Below are 17,717 nucleotides of genomic sequence, written 5' to 3'. Positions count from 1 at the left end.
TAAGATCCGATTCGAACGCGTTGTTCGAATTGGATCGAATCCAGCGGCGCCAGCGGTGGCCAGCGCCGCCCAGCGCCGCCCAGCGGCCACCAGAGCCGCCCAGCCGCGGCCAGCGGCCGCCAGCGCCGGCTAGCGGCGGCCATTTGTTTGAACTTGTCCGAACAGTTAGAACAAATGCCGATCGAACACGAACTAAACAATTTGTTCGTCCGAAACTTTCGATGGAACACGAACAAAGGGTTTGTTCGATCGAACAGATCAGTTCGAATCAGCATACGTTCGTTCGAGTCTTTCGAACAAGATTTGAACGATCCGATCGATCCAATCCCCGATGCCTATCTCTATCGATCTTTCTCTCTCTCTCTTTCGCTCTGTAAGTCTCTATCTTTCTTTCTCTCTTTCTCTCTATTTCTATCTTTCTCTCTCTCAATCTTTCTCTCTCTATCTTTCCCTCTCTCTAAGTCTCTGTCTTTCTCTCTCTCTCTCTCTATCTTTCTCTCTCTCGCTCTCTATCTTTCTCTCTCTCATTGTCTTATGACCAAGTCCAAAGTCAAGAAAAGAGAGACCGGAGAACAATAAATGACATTCACTAGATGTCAGACTGCCAGGTCATTACGTTGGGAAAAATAGTTTTTATTACATGGTTTTGGATCAAACTGGGGGTGGAGATGCATTCTAAACACTAAACAGCTACGCCCTTGGGAAAAATAAAATACTTGATCCACATGTAGTTTGAAACCAGCACAAAATAGACTGCAGCCAAAGAGCCCAGAATGAAGCGCCCTAGAGAGGAAAACACACCCTCCGGCTTCTCTATCTCTTCAAGTTTCGGACTCATCTGCCAAATAACACAATAATGTAAAATGTAAAAAAATATTTTAAAAATACCCAGTTTCCAATAGCTAATACTAAATAAAAAATAATTCAAACTACCTTCAGTGGGGAGTCGCCTTCTTTCTTCTTGACACCTGTTACCCAGCAACCCATGATAACACCATGACGAAGGGAACCTCGGAACCACCACGGAGGCTCGATCTCCACCTAGAAACATGAAATTAATAGATTAAAAATTAGTGAAAACTATTTTTAGTGGGTAACCCAATTTCCTTCAGTTCTCCTATGGTCGTTCAGGTGTTGCCGTCCAGAGACACAAAAAGAGTTGAAGATAGGAGAGGAATGTAAGGAAACAAAGATAGAGGTTGAGAGAGAGACATAGAGAAAAATAGAGATATTAAGAGAGAGGAGGGGAGACGGAAAGAGAGAGAGAGCCAGACAGAGAGAGAGAGAAAGAAAATTTCAGAGAGAGACAAATCGAGAGAGGGAGAGAAAAAAAGAGATATATTCAGAGAGAGACAGATCAAGAGAGGGAGAGTAAAAAAGAGAGAGATTCAGAGAGAGAAAGATCGAGAGAGGGAGATGAAAAAAGAGAGATATTCAGAGAGAGACAGATCCAGAGAGGGAGAGAAAAAAAGAGATATATCCAGACAGACAGATCGATAGAGGGAGAGAAAAAAAAGAGATTCAGAGCGAGACAGATCGAGAGGGAGCGAAAAAAAGAGAGATATCCAGACAGAAAGATCGAGAGGGATAGAAAAAAAGAGAGATATTCAGAGAGAGAAAGAGACGGAGAGAAAAAGAATGAGAGGGAAAGAGACAGATCGAGAGAAGGGGAGAAAAAACAGAGATATTCAGAGAGATAGAAGGGGAGACGGAAAGAAAGACAGAGTGAGAGAAAGAGGGAGACAGATGGAGAAAGAGAGAGACGGAAAATGAGGGAGAGAGAGGGAGAGAGAGGCAGAGAAACAAAGAAAGAGAGAAAGAGAGCGTTTGGCGGTTTGATCTCCACCTTGATATCTTCGAAGCCAGCGTTTTTAAACCATGAAACGTACTCTTCTTCTTTGGGAAAGAGCATCCACCAGTCTGCGAAGAATCTAGATAACCAGAAGGTTGGGTACAGTGGGCCTATCACACAGGCTAAGCCCCCCGGCTTCAGAACTCTGTAGGCTTCAGTTATCCCCCTCTGTGGCTCCGGCCAGTACTCGATACTGCGGAAATATTGAAAAATCCAATTCATGAGAGATCTATCTATACCCTTGGAATGATGAAAAAGAAGGAACGGGACGGATTCCAAACTCTCTCTTCCCGTTCTGATCTCGAATGGGAAACGGGAACAAAACCCTTTTACGGTTCCCGTTCCGTTTTGTCACGAAACTCTGCTTCAATAGCCTATTTTACCGTCTTCCAGTCATCCGTTGTGTCCACCCGCTGGGACCGGAACGGGACGAAAAGCAAACCCTAGCAGGCACGTTAACCTAGCTGGGATGACGAGAAGATGATGATGTCGAATCATCATCATCGTCATCTTTCAAGAGTTGATAAGATTACTACCATGACTCTATTTTTTTGTATGTCAATGGTGATGATGATAATGACGAAACTAACATAACACAACGACAGAAACGGCAGACAGGCTGGGTTCGTGAAGCCCACCATCCAACAGATATGTTAACATGGCTGAGATGATAAGAAGATAATGATGACAAATCATCATCATCATCTTCTTTAAAGCGAGTGTACGCTTACCACAATGAGTACATGTTTTTGTATGACAATGATGATGAAGATGATGAAAATAAGATGTCACAGCGATAGAAACGGTGTACAGGAGGGGTTCCGGAGATCCACCATCCAACAGATATGTTTAGAAGATGGCTGAGATGATAAAAAGATGATGATGAAAAATCATCATCATCATTTTTAAAGCCAGTATACGCTTACTACAATGAGCACATGTTTTTGTATGACAATGATGATAAAAATAAGATGTCACAGCGATAGAAACGGTGTACAGGCGGGGTTCCAGAGATCCACCATCCAACAGATATGTTTAGAAGATGGCTGAGATGATAAAAAGATGATGATGAAAAATCATCATCATCATCTTTAAAGCCAGTATACGCTTACTACAATGAGCACATGCTTTTGTATGACAATGATTATGAAAATAAGATGTCACAGCGATAGAAACGGTGTACAGGAGGGGTTCCAGAGATCCACCATCCTACAGATATGTTTAGAAGATGGCTGAGATGATAAGAAGATGATGATGGCAAATCTTCATCATCATCATCTTTAAAGCCAGTATACGCTTACTACAATGAGTACATGTTTTTGTATGACAATGATGATAAAAATAAGATGTCACAGCGATAGAAACGGTGTACAGGAGGGGTTCCAGAGATCCACCATCCTACAGATATGTTTAGAAGATGGCTGAGATGATAAGAAGATGATGATGGCAAATCTTCATCATCATCATCTTTAAAGCCAGTATACGCTTACTACAATGAGTACATGTTTTTGTATGACAATGATGATGATGATGATGATGAAAATAACATATCACAACGATAGAAATGGTAGGTTCCAGAGACCCACCATCCAGCAGGTATGTTATCCTGCCGACCCATCATCATGATCATCATCTATCAAGCCTACAGACGATAACTACAATGACACATGTTCTTGTATGATGCTTAAAATAACATGACAGGAAGACAGAAATGGCAGAAGAGTTTGAGTTCCAGAAACGTACCATCCTGCAGAGATGTATCGGTCGGCGTAGTCATTAGGAAAAGGGAGGTTCTCGGCGTCGCCCTGGATGATAGTACACTTGCGCAGTTCCTCCTTCTCTCTAGCCTTCTGCAGTTGGTGCGTCGACTGGTCGAGAATAGTCACGTTCTCTGGATCAACTTTCTTCACAATTGCAAGCGTGCTATACCCAGTACCCCCTCCCACGTCCACAACCTTCAACTTTCGATCACAAAGATCAGCCCTTTGCATTGCAGCATCTCTAATCTCCACCGTCCATGCCACTCCAGTGCACCGATCATCATACACCATGGAGAGCAATCTGTAGAACCAAAACGCTACCTTCTTGTTCTGCATTGGCCTCGTTCCTGCCTGCTTTACCCCCATCTTTCCTTCCCCTTTCGCTTCTCTTCCTCGTTTGCTATTGCTATTTCGTGCTCTTATTTATCATGTTGGAGACGTAATCAAACAAAAGAATAAAAAAAAAATAAGCGTAGTGTACGTTCTCTGGGGTTAATGGAAGCTGACACCGGTCTGTTACTTGGTGATCTGGGGAAGGACCAGTGAGTGGGTCTTTGAGAGTTAAAGTCCTCGAGCTGCCCACCAACTTCCTTCTCCTTCTCAATTAATTATCTCACGTGGTAGAGGGCAACGATCCCAACGCTCTCCATTCTTATAAAATAGTCAACGAGGAAGATTAACTTATGATTTGGATAGGATAAGAGGATTTAGGGGCTTAATTTATGATTAATGGGTAATTTATCAACTGTTTTGAAATCTGCAAGAGACTGTTCATCTTCTCCCTGACCTCTCCAGTGTATCGGCTGCGAAAAAATTAATCGTTTTTGGCTGCTTAGAATTTAATGCAGTTTAAGATAACGAAAAGGACTGGTGGCTGATGCAGTCTGGCAAATGCAGAGCCCAGTGAAAATTTAAACGTATGATTGAGAGCCAGCATATGATTGACAGATCGATGGGCAACAGCGCGTGGTACGCAGCTGTGCAGAACACCACATCTTTGGGTCTTCTTCATTCGCTATTATAATCCTGCCGGGGACAGAATCACTGAAAACACTTGCGTTTCCTTTCTACAGTAGAAAAAGTTATAAGGTATATGGACAAATTCGAAGAAAGTCTTTTTTACCTTCGTACGTTTGATGCTAAATTTTGTTAAACGTAGTACAGGAGGTGTTGGAGAAAAAAATTTCTTGCTTGCAGCTATTTTACGGAATATTTTTCTAAGGTACCTTGAGTAATATCTCGTTTATCCTCTAACTTCTCAGATCAGAGAGACTTATGCTTGGGGCATCCTTAGATGATAAAAATATGATTTTATTTAAATGTCATCTGTGTATCCTACTTATCATTTAGTGATCTACCTAATAAAAATATTTTGAAATAGTTCAGAACATTGGAACATGATTCTCAGGACGAACCATAAATTTTACAGGAATGAGGATATCTTTAAGTGGTATCGAAATATTTTACTTTGTGAAATCATACTTTTTATTGTAGTATTCCACAATCTGACTCAAGTTGGGGAGTATGGTCAAATTGCAATTCTGATACTCATGCATTTTACTGATAGGTAGTAACTTATATACTTTTAGTGAAATTAAGATATAATTAAATAATACTGATAACTCTGGACACTCTTACATATATGAATATTTTCTGATGGGAAATAGATCTAATACTTATCTGATTCTATTAGTTTTTGAATCTAATACTTATCTTACTTATGCTTTAGGTGTATCTATATTTTTCATTTTCAGTTTTCCTAAGAGGTCTAGGAACAGACTACGGTCAATTTGTGGTCAGTGTTAATGCAAAATTAACCACATGACATCGCAAGACCTTGTGACTGTTGGGATCTTTACCTTGGTTCAGCCATGGAAAACATTGTTCCCATGATGTGGAAGCACGTTATTGATTCTCAATCGAACATTAGACAATACATCATATGTGTCTTATGGGGAACTTGTTCCACCCTTCACTTGCCCACTCTGAGATTATTCTAAAGCTTTGCACGTGTCCAACCTTTCAAGTATCCACGTGATCACATTGCTCTTGGATCTCTACTTCTTCTTCTTCAACTCTCCTTGAAAATCTTGAAGATTTTATCACCATAAAGACACTCTCCTTGGTTGGGTAGACAAGACAGCAGAGTGGAGAAAGGGGGGACTCTAAGTTATTGTTGGCCTAAGTGCTTTAAATGAGTGTCCCTTACCTATTTATATTTTGATTTAAGTTTTTCTCGAAAACCCCATAAAGTAAAACATATTCACCAATGCCCCAATGATCTTATGCATGTCACACTCTAGGCCCATAAATCATTCTAGTTAATACATTTAATCGCCCAATAACAATTATTGGCTAACCTTAATAATTAACTGTATTAATTTATAGATTAATTAACTAAGGATTGATTTAACCAAATCAATAGCTTAAGTTTCCAGCCCGTGGGGTGCCAAGCTACACCTTTTCCTCTAGAAGATACCGTGTAGTGTTTGAACTCTCACATGGGAACCTTTACATCATCGGTTACCCGTATATGTTTAATCCATCATCCTCGCGAGACTCTTGAATGACTTAGGGTATGGTTGATCATGAAACCCTAGTCCGTCATTTGATTAGCATTTACGTGTACAGGGAATCATAGGATAACGCCTTCTTAATATCCGCACTACCCTGCTCCGGGATTTGCTGCATCATCTTCCTCGAGTCAATCTCCTCTTATACCAAGTGATCCCGTCTTAGCAATTGAATCATCTCTATGAGCTTCTTATTAACCTAGCTATGAATTATTTGAATTCCATGATTAGAGGCTCGTAAGTCATAATCAAATCGTAGTCGTCCATTTGTAATATTTCCTTGGTGACTCAGGTCATTGGATCACTTAAACAACTGTGACATGAATTAACACGATTGATATTGAGGTATAATATTATTCAAGGATTCATACGGTCAATTCATGGATTTATCCAAAGAGCTCTTGTCCTTAGTGTTGCCATGCTAAATAGCCATAGGAGCAGTTATACTTATCGTATAGGTAGGATCATTCATTGTTATTCTATCCAAATAATTCAATGTCTATATCGATTATCCATTGAATAGGAATATTTAGAATACATGTTTAAAGACTAATGACATTGTATTATGATCTCATCATAATTCACTATGCTATTGCATGTATTCATGGACTTCATCATAAAATATCACGCTAGAATAATGACCATAATATTTTATTCAATGAACTTAAATAAAGATGGTGATGAGATTTGTCTTGATGGCCTTATAATATATGTTTAAGTTTAAACTGTATAGAAATGTTATTTTAAGGCCTGAATTAATAAAACAACTAAACATACATGATTTGGGCATTTCATCATACCCATAGTTTTCTCTTATAACATGCTTCAGTGGAGAAGTTTTTAGTCAAATATATGTGGCCAACAAGACAATCACGTATTCCATATCACATTCTATATTCATTGATAGAACATATTCATTATACTACATGTGTGACGTTTATGATGAAGTCCATGTATACATGATTGACATAGTGAATTATGATAACATCCTAATACAGAGATTACTACTCTTTAAGTATATGTTATAAATATTCTTATTCAAAAGATACTCAAGAAGGACATCAAAGTATCCAAATAGAATAACACTATCTAGGCTTACTCATAGTGTGGAGACACTGAGGATAGATAGTGGGTGCTCTTCAGCGAAAAGAGTTCACTGGATTGATTTGTATCAATTCCTGAATGCTATTATATCAAAATGTAAACCTGGTTGATTTTTGCCAAGGTTGTGTATGTTGTCCTTCAACCTGAAACCTACTAGTCTCAAGTCATAGCATTTTAAACAGTGTTAGTTCCAGTGCATCAAGAAAGATGATGCGATGAAGTCCATGAATACATGATCAGTTTTAGTGAATTATGACGATATCGTAATACGAAGATCACAAGTCTTTAAGCATGTGTTCTAAAATTCCTATTCGAAGGATACTCGAAAAGGATATTGAAGTATCCGGATAGAATAGCACTATCTAGCCTCACTCATATGACGAGTATGGCCGATCTCGTAGCCATTAGTGTGGAGACACTAAGGATACATAGTGGGTGTTCTTTAGGAGAAAGAGTTCACTAAATTGATGTGTACAAATCCATAAATGGTATTATACCAAACTGTCAATCAGGTTGATTCACGTCTCAATTGTGTAAGTTTAGTGAGACCCAAGACCCCAGAGATGTCTTGTGGACGGATGATTGAGTGCATCTTATGGATGGATGATTGAGAGCACCTAGGTTTCCCTAGTTATGCGATTCTAAATAGTCTTAGTTTGGGTGCATCAAGAAGATGATTGAGTTGTCAAGATGGTATCATCTACCCTCGGTATAAGATGTGAAAGCTCAAGGAAGACGATGCAATAAAGTCCTTGGCCAAGGCACTGAAGAGTTCTCTAATAATTTCCAAATGCATAAGTATTAACTCGGATGATCGATTAGGGTTTGATAGTTGACCATACCCTAAGTTGTCTAAGGAGCGTGAAGTAGATGAGGGATTACACGTACATGGCAATCGATGACAAACAAGTTCCATGAGTAAGTCGATACACACTCCTTTATATATTCTAGAGTAGGAGGTGTAGCTTGGCCCCGACTTGTTGGAGAATCTAATGGATATTATGCGGCCATCAAGCATATCACACCACCATGTTTATTTAAGTTCATTAAATAAAATATCATGTTCATTATTATTCTAGTGTGATGATTATAATGATCTCCATAAATGCATACAATGACCTAGTGAATTATGATGAGATCATAATACAATGATCACTAGTCTTTAAGCACGTATTCTAAATATTCCTATTCAATGGATAGTCAAGATGGACGTCGAGTTATCTGTATAGAATAGCACTAACTTATACGATAAGTATAGCTGATCTTGTGACTATTAGTGTGGCGACACTAACTTTGGTTCATGTCATGGGGTTATAAGTGATCCACTAACCTGAGACACCAAGGATATCTCATTAAAGGATTTACAAGCCTCTAATCATGGGATTCAAACAAGTCATAGCTCAGATGTAGTATCATTCGCCATCATTATAAGAGGAGATTGACTCAAAGAAGATGATGGAGAAAATCCTTGACCTAAGCCATTTGAGAGTCTCGCGTGGATGATGGATTATACATATACGTTAACCGATGGTGGTAAAGGTTTAATGAGAGAGTTCAAACACTAATCAGTATCTTCTACAACACGACGTGTAGTTTGGCACCCCACAGGCTGAAAGCTTAACATATAGATTGGGATGAACCGATCCTTAGTTAATTAATCTATATGTTGATATAGTTAATTAACAAGGCTGGCCAATATATTTTTTCGACCATCAAAGTTATTAACTAGAATGATACGAGGGCCTAAAGGGTCACAAACATAAAGTCATATAAGCATTGAAGGATATATTTTACTTTGTAGGGTTTCTGATACAAACTTAATTAAAATATAAAAAAGAGAAGGGGAGCTCATTTCAAGCCCCCAGACCAGTCAGATTTGAGAGCCCCCCAGTTCTCCAATATCTTCTCCACTCAACCAAGGAGAGTGTCATAATGGTGAGAAGATCTTCAAGGTTTTCAAGAAGAGTAGAAGAAGACGAGGTCAAGATCCAAGCGCCGAGTGATCGCGTGGATACTTCTAGAGGCCAGACACATGAACGGCCTCAAAACGATCTCAGAGTGGCAAAGTCAAGGGTAAAAATAGTTTTCCACAAGGTACATTCGATGTTTGATTTTAAAGATCGATTATAAATTGATTAGCACGCCACATGTATGGAACTGTGTTTTCCATAGAAAAACCATGGCACAAAACCCAATAGACTCAACCTATCGATTGGGTTAAATTGGTCCAACGTTAATTAGTCTACATGATTATATAGTTAATTAATTTGGAAGGTCAATAATTATTAGGGCGCTCGAGTCATTACTAGACTGATACACAGCCCTAGAGGGTTACACGCAAATGGCCTTTGGATGTCAAACGATATACTTGTTTTGGGGGTTTTATGAAAAGTACCCACTCAGTATAAATATGGGAAGGCCTTGAACGAAATTCACTCAAGCCAGAATTTTTCAAGGGCCTTCTTCTTCTTCTCCTTTCTCCCCACTCTTCCTCTCCATTCTCGATGCAATCGAGAAGGCGTAACAATGGTGATGAAGATTAAACGAGGATTGACCCTGAGAAGGAGGATATCCAACATGCCAAGGACCGTGTGGATACATCTAGAGGCTGCACACTTGAGCAGCTAGAGTCGTCTCACTCGATGATCTAAGATATAATGGAATCCTCATCTTCATCCAGGTCTAGGCCTCTAGAACTCAACAATGTTAAAATTTTAATATAATTTTATATAAACTATATTTTTAGAAACTAGAGAGATAAAACATAATTTCAATATATATTTATGAATTTTTTTGAGACTTTATAAAATTAATATCAATTTTTGAAATTCAAGGCCTTGAAGATGACTCGATTAATGACCTCTGTTGAGTTTTTTGTGTTTTAATGTACACTAAATTACATTAATATCATGAATTTATAATTAAGAAACTTATTTATAATTAGAGCTTAAAATGTTTTGAGATTATGTTTTTAAAATGTTTTAAAACTATAAAATTAACTAAAATAATATTAAAGTATTTGGGAGAATGAAAATCGTTTTTTAAACTTTATGAAAAGACATTTAAAAGTATTAAAATATTATTTTAATACTTTAAAATATTTTAAAAGGTCATTTCATATTTAAGGTATGTTAAAACTATTTTCATAAGCCTTTAGAAATGTTTTTCAAATATTGAAAACTACTTTAAAAATATTAAAAATATTTTTCTGAATTTTTGAAAAATTAAAAGCCTTTTAAATGGTGCAAAATTGATCTTTAAATCAATTTTTGGTATTTTAGTCCCTTTAAAAGGACCCAATAAGGCCTAAATGGGCGAAGCCCATTAGCCTTAGTGGCGGACCCGACATACGGACTTAACCAGTTAAGTCCGCGGTCGGGTCCGCTACTAAAGTTTGAATAAAAAATATATGTGTATATATATGTGGAGGGCGGGATTTGAACCCAGGACCTCCGCCTCGGCAACGTGGCGCTTTACCAGTGCGCCACAAGTGCTGTTTAAATATAAAAATAAGTTATCTATATATAACTTAATTTGGACCCGAAAAATCGAATTAGGAAATTCGATTTATTCCAAAGGTCGGGTCCGACGGTTGACTTTTCAAATTTTATTTGTTATTTATAAAACTCATATTTTTTCCGACTCTTGGAATTCCTATATTAAACCTAACTACTTTAATTAGCACTAATTGCTATAATTAATTTTTTTTAATTAAGGAAACCTTCTATAAATCATAAAAAATTAATTACAGCTCCTTTTGAGCTCGAATTTTTTTTTTTAATTCTCAGAAAATTAAATACCCCTCTAGCTCTATAAATACCCCTTCATAGCAAGGGTTGAGGCATCCCTTTTGAAAAGCATCTCTCTTGTGCTACTCTTGAAGAAGAAAGTGCTCCTTCTTGTGAAGTTTCTCCCCTGCAATCAGTGTGGCTGTGCTTCTCCATTGATAAGGGAAGTTTTTCATTTTCATCATTCATCTATTTAGTGAATAGAGGGATAGTTTCCTTCACATTCTTGTTATTAGTGGTGAATTTGTGTGATTTCTTGAAAGAGTGTGAAAGATTGATCTTGAATCCTTGAAAGAAGTTTTTTTGTGGAATTGAACTTGTGATCTGAGTAGACATTTTGGAAAGTAAAAGGCTGACAGATTGATCTTGATATCATATCTTGAATTTTAGTGTTGACTATCCGTCATACATCATTGAGAGCGGTGATTGACCTTTGATCAATCATGGGGAGCGGCATAGCTTCTGTTTCACTAATCTGAGCAGGTGACGAAGATTGAGAAGGCAGGGAGGTGACGTTGTTGGCACCAAGGACGTGACGGTGACGAGGGAAGTGGACGTACAAGGAAGAGTTCGTGACGGTCTACCCTAAGGCGGTTCGGGGTTGAAGCTCGTGCACCAAAGAACGCGACGTGCCATCGGAAGACTCCTCTGCAAAAGCAACTCTGTAAGTTGGGTTAGGGTACCTTACGAGGGAGGATCCTTAGTAAGGTTATCCTGAGTCCTAATTTGGACTCGAAGGGGGGCCTTGGATTGACTCGATCATTAAGCGGATCGAGGAACCAAGTAAATCTAAGTGTTTGAGAGAAAGAAGGTGAGAGTCAAATCAAGGAATCTTAAAAGCTAATTAGGCAAACAAAAATAGATAAGCTAATTCACCCCCCCTCTTAGCTTCCAACAACCTCCAATCAAAGTGGATAAATTGACCAAGCAAGTAATGTCAAAATTGGATGAAGGAGCTATGGAAAAAAGTATTTGAAAGATATCCAAATAATGGAATATTTGAAAGTGATTTGAGTATCCATATATAGATCACTAAATTCAATGCCCAAAAATAAGACTAGCATGAGAATGAGGTTGTCAAATGAAGATTTGGGGAAGTGCAATCTCAAACATGTACATAAATGGAAATGGGACTCAAAGTTGGATCTACTTCCACCAAAATAGTGAGATTTGGTTCAGTAATGACTCAGAAAAATGTTTTGACGTTATCATAAAAACATTTAAGGCAAACTTGTGGGGAAATGATTAGGATTCAATCAGAATCTGCATTCTTTTGTAATATTATTCCAATTTTAGTTCATTACAGATCAAAAGCAACAAAGATTACATTTTCATAACCTGAAACCTTAAAAATTCAGGCCTTAAATGAATTCAAAAGCTCATTAACCACCTCATTTTTTATTTCGAAGTATTCTGATGTGTTAGTGATGCTTCTCCACCTTGTTTTGATGGATTGATGAGATTTTTACACCAGGATGAGTGTCACCAAGCCAACAATGCAGGTTAATGACTAAATCTCCCAATCAATCCAGGATTTCAGAGGTAAATTTCTTGCAAAGAGAGAAAAAATATTAAATAAACTCATATGAACATGAGTGATCTTAGCCGTCTAGTGTTTTTAATAAATTTGGTCGGCCAAGATGATGCCACGTGACATCACAGGAGAGACCATGTCCTTCAAATAGTGGGGTCTAAGTCTTTCTTGATCATTAGATCATCATCCAATGATTCACATCGTTCCACATGCACCTGCATCAAATATCAAAATAATAATATCATATGGAAGAAACTATTTAGAAATCTAGAAGGGTATAAAAGGCTGTTTCTTTTATGTTAGTATGAAAAAAGCCTATTGGGCTTTTGTGTGCCACATTGTGCCACCTAGGTAATTCGCTGGGCCCATGTAGGGGTAATGGCTGGGTGAAATGCCTCCACATTGGCATCACCACATCAGCTCCTACTGTGGGTCCATGTCTTTAATTTTTTTTGAGGGATTAAAATAATTAAAATTCATAAATAAATATTATAACTTAGAAACTTCATATCTTCTAATTTGGGTGGTATTTTCAATGAAATTTTCTCCATTGGTTTCGAATCATGCCACATTAAATAAATAAAAAAACATAAAAAACTTAGTTTACAAGAATCACTTGTTTGACTTGAAAAGTCAAACTAGGAAAACTTTGATGCTTCTTCTCTGACTTCCTTGTTCATCCACTTAAGTTCTAAAATCACTAAACTCAGCAAATGTGGTTAATTTTGAATGTTTTGACCTTCCGAGAGGTCAAACATGAATAAAATATACAATGAGTATTTAATTAAGGTAAAAAATAGGATTAAGATGAATGGCATGGAAATGAATAAAAAATGATATCATTGTTTTGTTAAACTATCATAGTATCACAAAATAATGATAACATGCATAAGAATCATGAAAATCATGAAAAAGGTTTCAGCATATTTAGTTTTGTGATATAGGCACAAGTGAGAGAAAATGAACCTAATGGGATCGTGTAATGCTTATCCTCAAGCTTGAGTAGATAAGTGAAAAAGGCTGAGATTATCAACAAGATATCATAGAATTTCCACACATGATCTTGGCAAAATAGTTTGTCAAATGATTAGCAAGAATAGACGAATGGAGTAGATATGAAGCCCTCTAATATGTTGTGTGTGTGTAAGTATTAGGTGACCAGATTCATGTCTTTTATTCAGGGTTATATATCTGATCTGCTTTTTCCCCCACATACATTGATTAAAAATATGCTGATACACAAAGATGAAAATACCACCTTCAGATGAATACCTTGAAATAGCTCACTTGGTGTGTACCTTCAGATCAATACTTACAAGGCCCACCAAAATTTACGTAAAACATTACTGCATAAACCAGTTAATAAAGATATGTGAAAAAAAAATTTCTAGGTAAGGATCCTGTAGGTTAGTTTGCCACAAAATTTTTAATATCTATTGGCATATTATATTGTCGTTCATGTCATATACCAAAAGTTGGGTCGAGCTTCCACTAGCAAAACTATAGTTTGCACCAAGAAGCATTGTGCCCTAAAATGGCCCGATAGCTCCTGCTTGTGGAGGAACCTTGGTTGCTTCAATTGACATAGATCCAGTTTTCACTACTAGCACACAAACTCAATAGTAATGAAGTAGAAAGGTTGCCTCAAATCTCAAGTGATGGAGTGTTTATCAGGACACTCGTTTACTCCAAATATACTTGTCTCATCTATTCGCAGTAAACATAATATCATCAACATGTACACTACGTACGAAAACCAGCATATGTGTTCAGTTATACTTCTGATGAATCAAATAGTGGGTCCTAATCACATGCTTTAGTGAACTGTTTAATGACCATAAATATTTAAATTTATCATTTAAACTTCATTTAGCACTTAATTCATGAAGTTGGCCTAAATTAGTAATTGAGTATTTATAAGTATTCTTTTAGACTAACCCACTTGGCTCTTTGAGTCAAGTGGAACGAATCTTACTTCTCTTTTAGAATTTTTGACATTTTCAGGTTTAGGTCTCATTTGAGGATTATTGGGCTAAGGAAAAGAGGTTTAAGAAGACCCAACCACGTTCAGAGCTTTAGGAGTGGCCCAGAGTTACACCTTGCATGACTTTAATGAGCCTTTAATGAGCCTTTAATCTCACTAAGGCCAAGTGAACGACCATAATGAGGGGCAATCAGAGGACTCAAACCTGACTGGAGGACACCTCTTCACCAGGATTGAGGTTGTAGGAAATATCTGGACTATTTAAGGCCTTGGGGGATCCAAGGGTCATCATTTCTCTCTCTTCCCGATATAAACCCCTCACAATCCAATGTAATACTTACTCTTGATTCAATCTAAATCTAAGATTTAGTGGCCTATCTGCAATTGTTCTCGAGTTCTCTTACCTTTAGTGAGAGTTGAGTAGAGCATGGGCGTCCAAACCAAGAGCTGCTGGAGAAGTGGAAGAGTCTTGATCAGCCTAAGCCTTGGCGGTTGTGATGAAGAGGTTCAATTACTATTTCTTCCCCTCATCCCTATATGTTCACCTTTGTTTGCAGGTTACTCTTGGAGCAGCTATCCAACATCCAGAAGGTTCCAATGCCTCCAACATCTAAACGGTTAAATTTATTTTATTTTAAATTTAAAATAAGTTCCAAAAAGTTTCTCTCTAAAATTCAACATCAAGCATTTTCAATTTGACAATACTTCCAACCCACTCGTTCCTTCTTGTATATGTTCCCTAAATGCACACTTTATTCCATGCCTGTCACGCTTCACCAAATATTCATAGATCAAGCTCTTATAAATGATATTAGATCAATGGATTTAGATAAGTAGGTCGGAATTGTGCACATAGTTTGTGTACGTTTTGAACTCTTGCCTCCTTCTCAACTTCTGTCCTCACTTCCAACCTCCTACGTTAACTTCCTACAGATTAAAAATACAAAAAAAAGGATGAAATGGGTACCAAGAGGAAATAACATCACCATTACTTTATTCTCTTGATAGGCTTGGGCAGACTTCTTTTTGATGGGGTTTTTTTCCTCATGTCTTTCTTATTTTTTCAGGTTGTAGTGCTGGAGGCTCAAGAACACCCTGAAAAGAGCTTAAAGAGATGTCATATCATAATGCAGCACTCTTTTGTTAAGATGTATAAGGGCAGGTGGTTTGATATTGATGTAATACGATTTCACTGGGATCGACGGTTTGTATTACACACAGTACAAAATGATGAATGGTTTACGAGTATTTAGATGATATGGAAAGCAAGAGTAACTCTGATGAGCAATGTACGACACTCCTAAACTCGGGTGAACAATCAATGAATTCCACTAAGAGCGAGGTTAATCAGATTAGACTCCCAATGACCCTCGAGACTAATTAAGGTGACTACGGTGTAAGGGGCATTTGATGGCCCTTGGTTGTTCCAAGTCTAAGAATCAGCGAATAACCTTCTACCTCAAGGAATCCCTGAATCTCAACAAGTGACTATCCTATTTCAATTATCGTCACCGTCCTTGGCAAAGGAACTGATAGAGGATGACTGTACTGCAATGAGTAATAATACTGAAAGTAATTGGGGAGGGAGCGAGAAGATACCTGAGCATCGCGAGTCTGTTAGCAGGAAATCAGGTTCAATTGAATTATGTGGCGATGATGCGGCACACGAAAGATCACGGTCACCGGCGAGAGGTTGCGCACGTCGAAGGTTGACCACGGCGCATAGTAGTACATAGGGGGACTGCAGGCGCGGAGGCAGGGCGGTGCCTGCGTAGGCGTGTGCGGACGGGCGCGTTGGGAAAGAACCCGGGCACGCGGCAATAGACGGAGATGCGAGTCAGCGCAGTAGCGCGCGGGTGAGTCACATTCGCGGAGGTCGTGTGACCGCAGCACTAGAGGGTGCGGATGGGCATGCGGGAGGAAGGGTGCGGGCACGCGTCGGCAGGTGGAGGCAAGGGCCGTCGGTGCATGGTGACGCGCACTAGCTGGGCCGCCGGCGCGGGTTGCGCTGGTGGTCGGTGCGAGGGCAAGACAGCGCAGGACGCCGGCTCGGGCTCAGACAGGTCAGGGTGCTGTCGCGGGCAAGCGCAGAGGTGAGTACAGTGGAGAAAGGCCAGGCCCTCCCCGAGCGATCCGGCTGGGTTGTTGGTTGCAAGAACTCCAAGAACGGTGAGCCAATCTTGAATCTTGAATCTTCTTGTCGGCAAAAATGGGCGACTCCAAGCGACGGAGTTGCCGATGACAAGGGGGGGGAGACATCGACGCGTCATCGGAGTGATCTCAACGAGGGGACGATGACGAGGACGGCTCCCAGAAACTGTGAATCTTGAATCTGAAAGAAATCTATCAGGACGGGCGCGGGTCGTCCCAGCGGCGGCACACCAATCTCGGAGTGATCTCCACGAGGTCATTACGGCAGCGACTCATGGAGTTGTCTTGACGTGAGCGGGCGAGGGGCAACCACGATCCCACTACTCTCCCTGACTTCCATCTAAATCTCTCTAAGCACTGAGGTAGAAAAGAAGACACAATTCTCAATTCATCAAAAGCCTAATTCACTTGGGGCATGCTATCCCCTTATATATGGAGGATAGGTGCCAAGTGACGTTTCTAGAGGAGGAACCGTCGGGAGACGTGGTCCATCCTTTTGTCACAGTTACAATTAAAATTGAAAATTTTAATGAGGACAAGGCCCAAACACAACGGCCTGGTCCGTGGGTTCAATAAAACGACAATGCAATCAAAAATTTAACGAGGACAAGGCATGAAATGAAATATTACTTACGAGGAGTACTTGAACCCCGGATGGCAAGCATCGGCGCAAGCAGCCCGGTGTGGTTGGACTCGTCCTGTCCTGGTGTCGTCCAGATGGTCCCCCATCAGATATATAATGATAGATTTGGAACAAAATATATGGAGAGCATCCTACACAAACTCCAAGCCATTATTGATGGCAGCCTTTTCAAATTGGTGGAGGGGGGGATGTTGTGTGGTGACCTAAATGACAAAGTTTTGAACGATGGTATGGTCATGAGACCAATGTTTGAGATGATATACCCAAGTGATATGAGTTTACACATCTAGAAAGATGTTCTAATTGCAGTTTTTGGATGGAAAGGAGA

General features: G+C 39.1%; 1 protein-coding gene across 1 annotated transcript; it reads right to left on the bottom strand.

Moving 5' to 3' along the window:
- Positions 1 to 570: 570 nt before the first annotated feature.
- Positions 571 to 4,023, bottom strand: LOC144701714 (2-methyl-6-phytyl-1,4-hydroquinone methyltransferase 2, chloroplastic-like). The gene is made up of 4 exons (XM_078573458.1): positions 3,596 to 4,023; positions 1,847 to 2,045; positions 934 to 1,041; positions 571 to 838 (listed from the first exon to the last, which is right to left on the bottom strand). Exons 1-4 carry the CDS (start codon positions 3,976 to 3,978, stop codon positions 683 to 685), a joined length of 846 nt encoding a protein of 281 aa, XP_078429584.1. The 5' UTR covers positions 3,979 to 4,023; the 3' UTR covers positions 571 to 682.
- Positions 4,024 to 17,717: the final 13,694 nt, after the last annotated feature.

The sequence above is a fragment of the Wolffia australiana genome, chromosome 4 (assembly GCF_029677425.1).
Source record: "Wolffia australiana isolate 7733 chromosome 4, ASM2967742v1".
Lineage (NCBI taxonomy): Eukaryota > Viridiplantae > Streptophyta > Magnoliopsida > Alismatales > Araceae > Wolffia > Wolffia australiana.
This window is presented reverse-complemented; position numbering and strand designations above follow the sequence as displayed.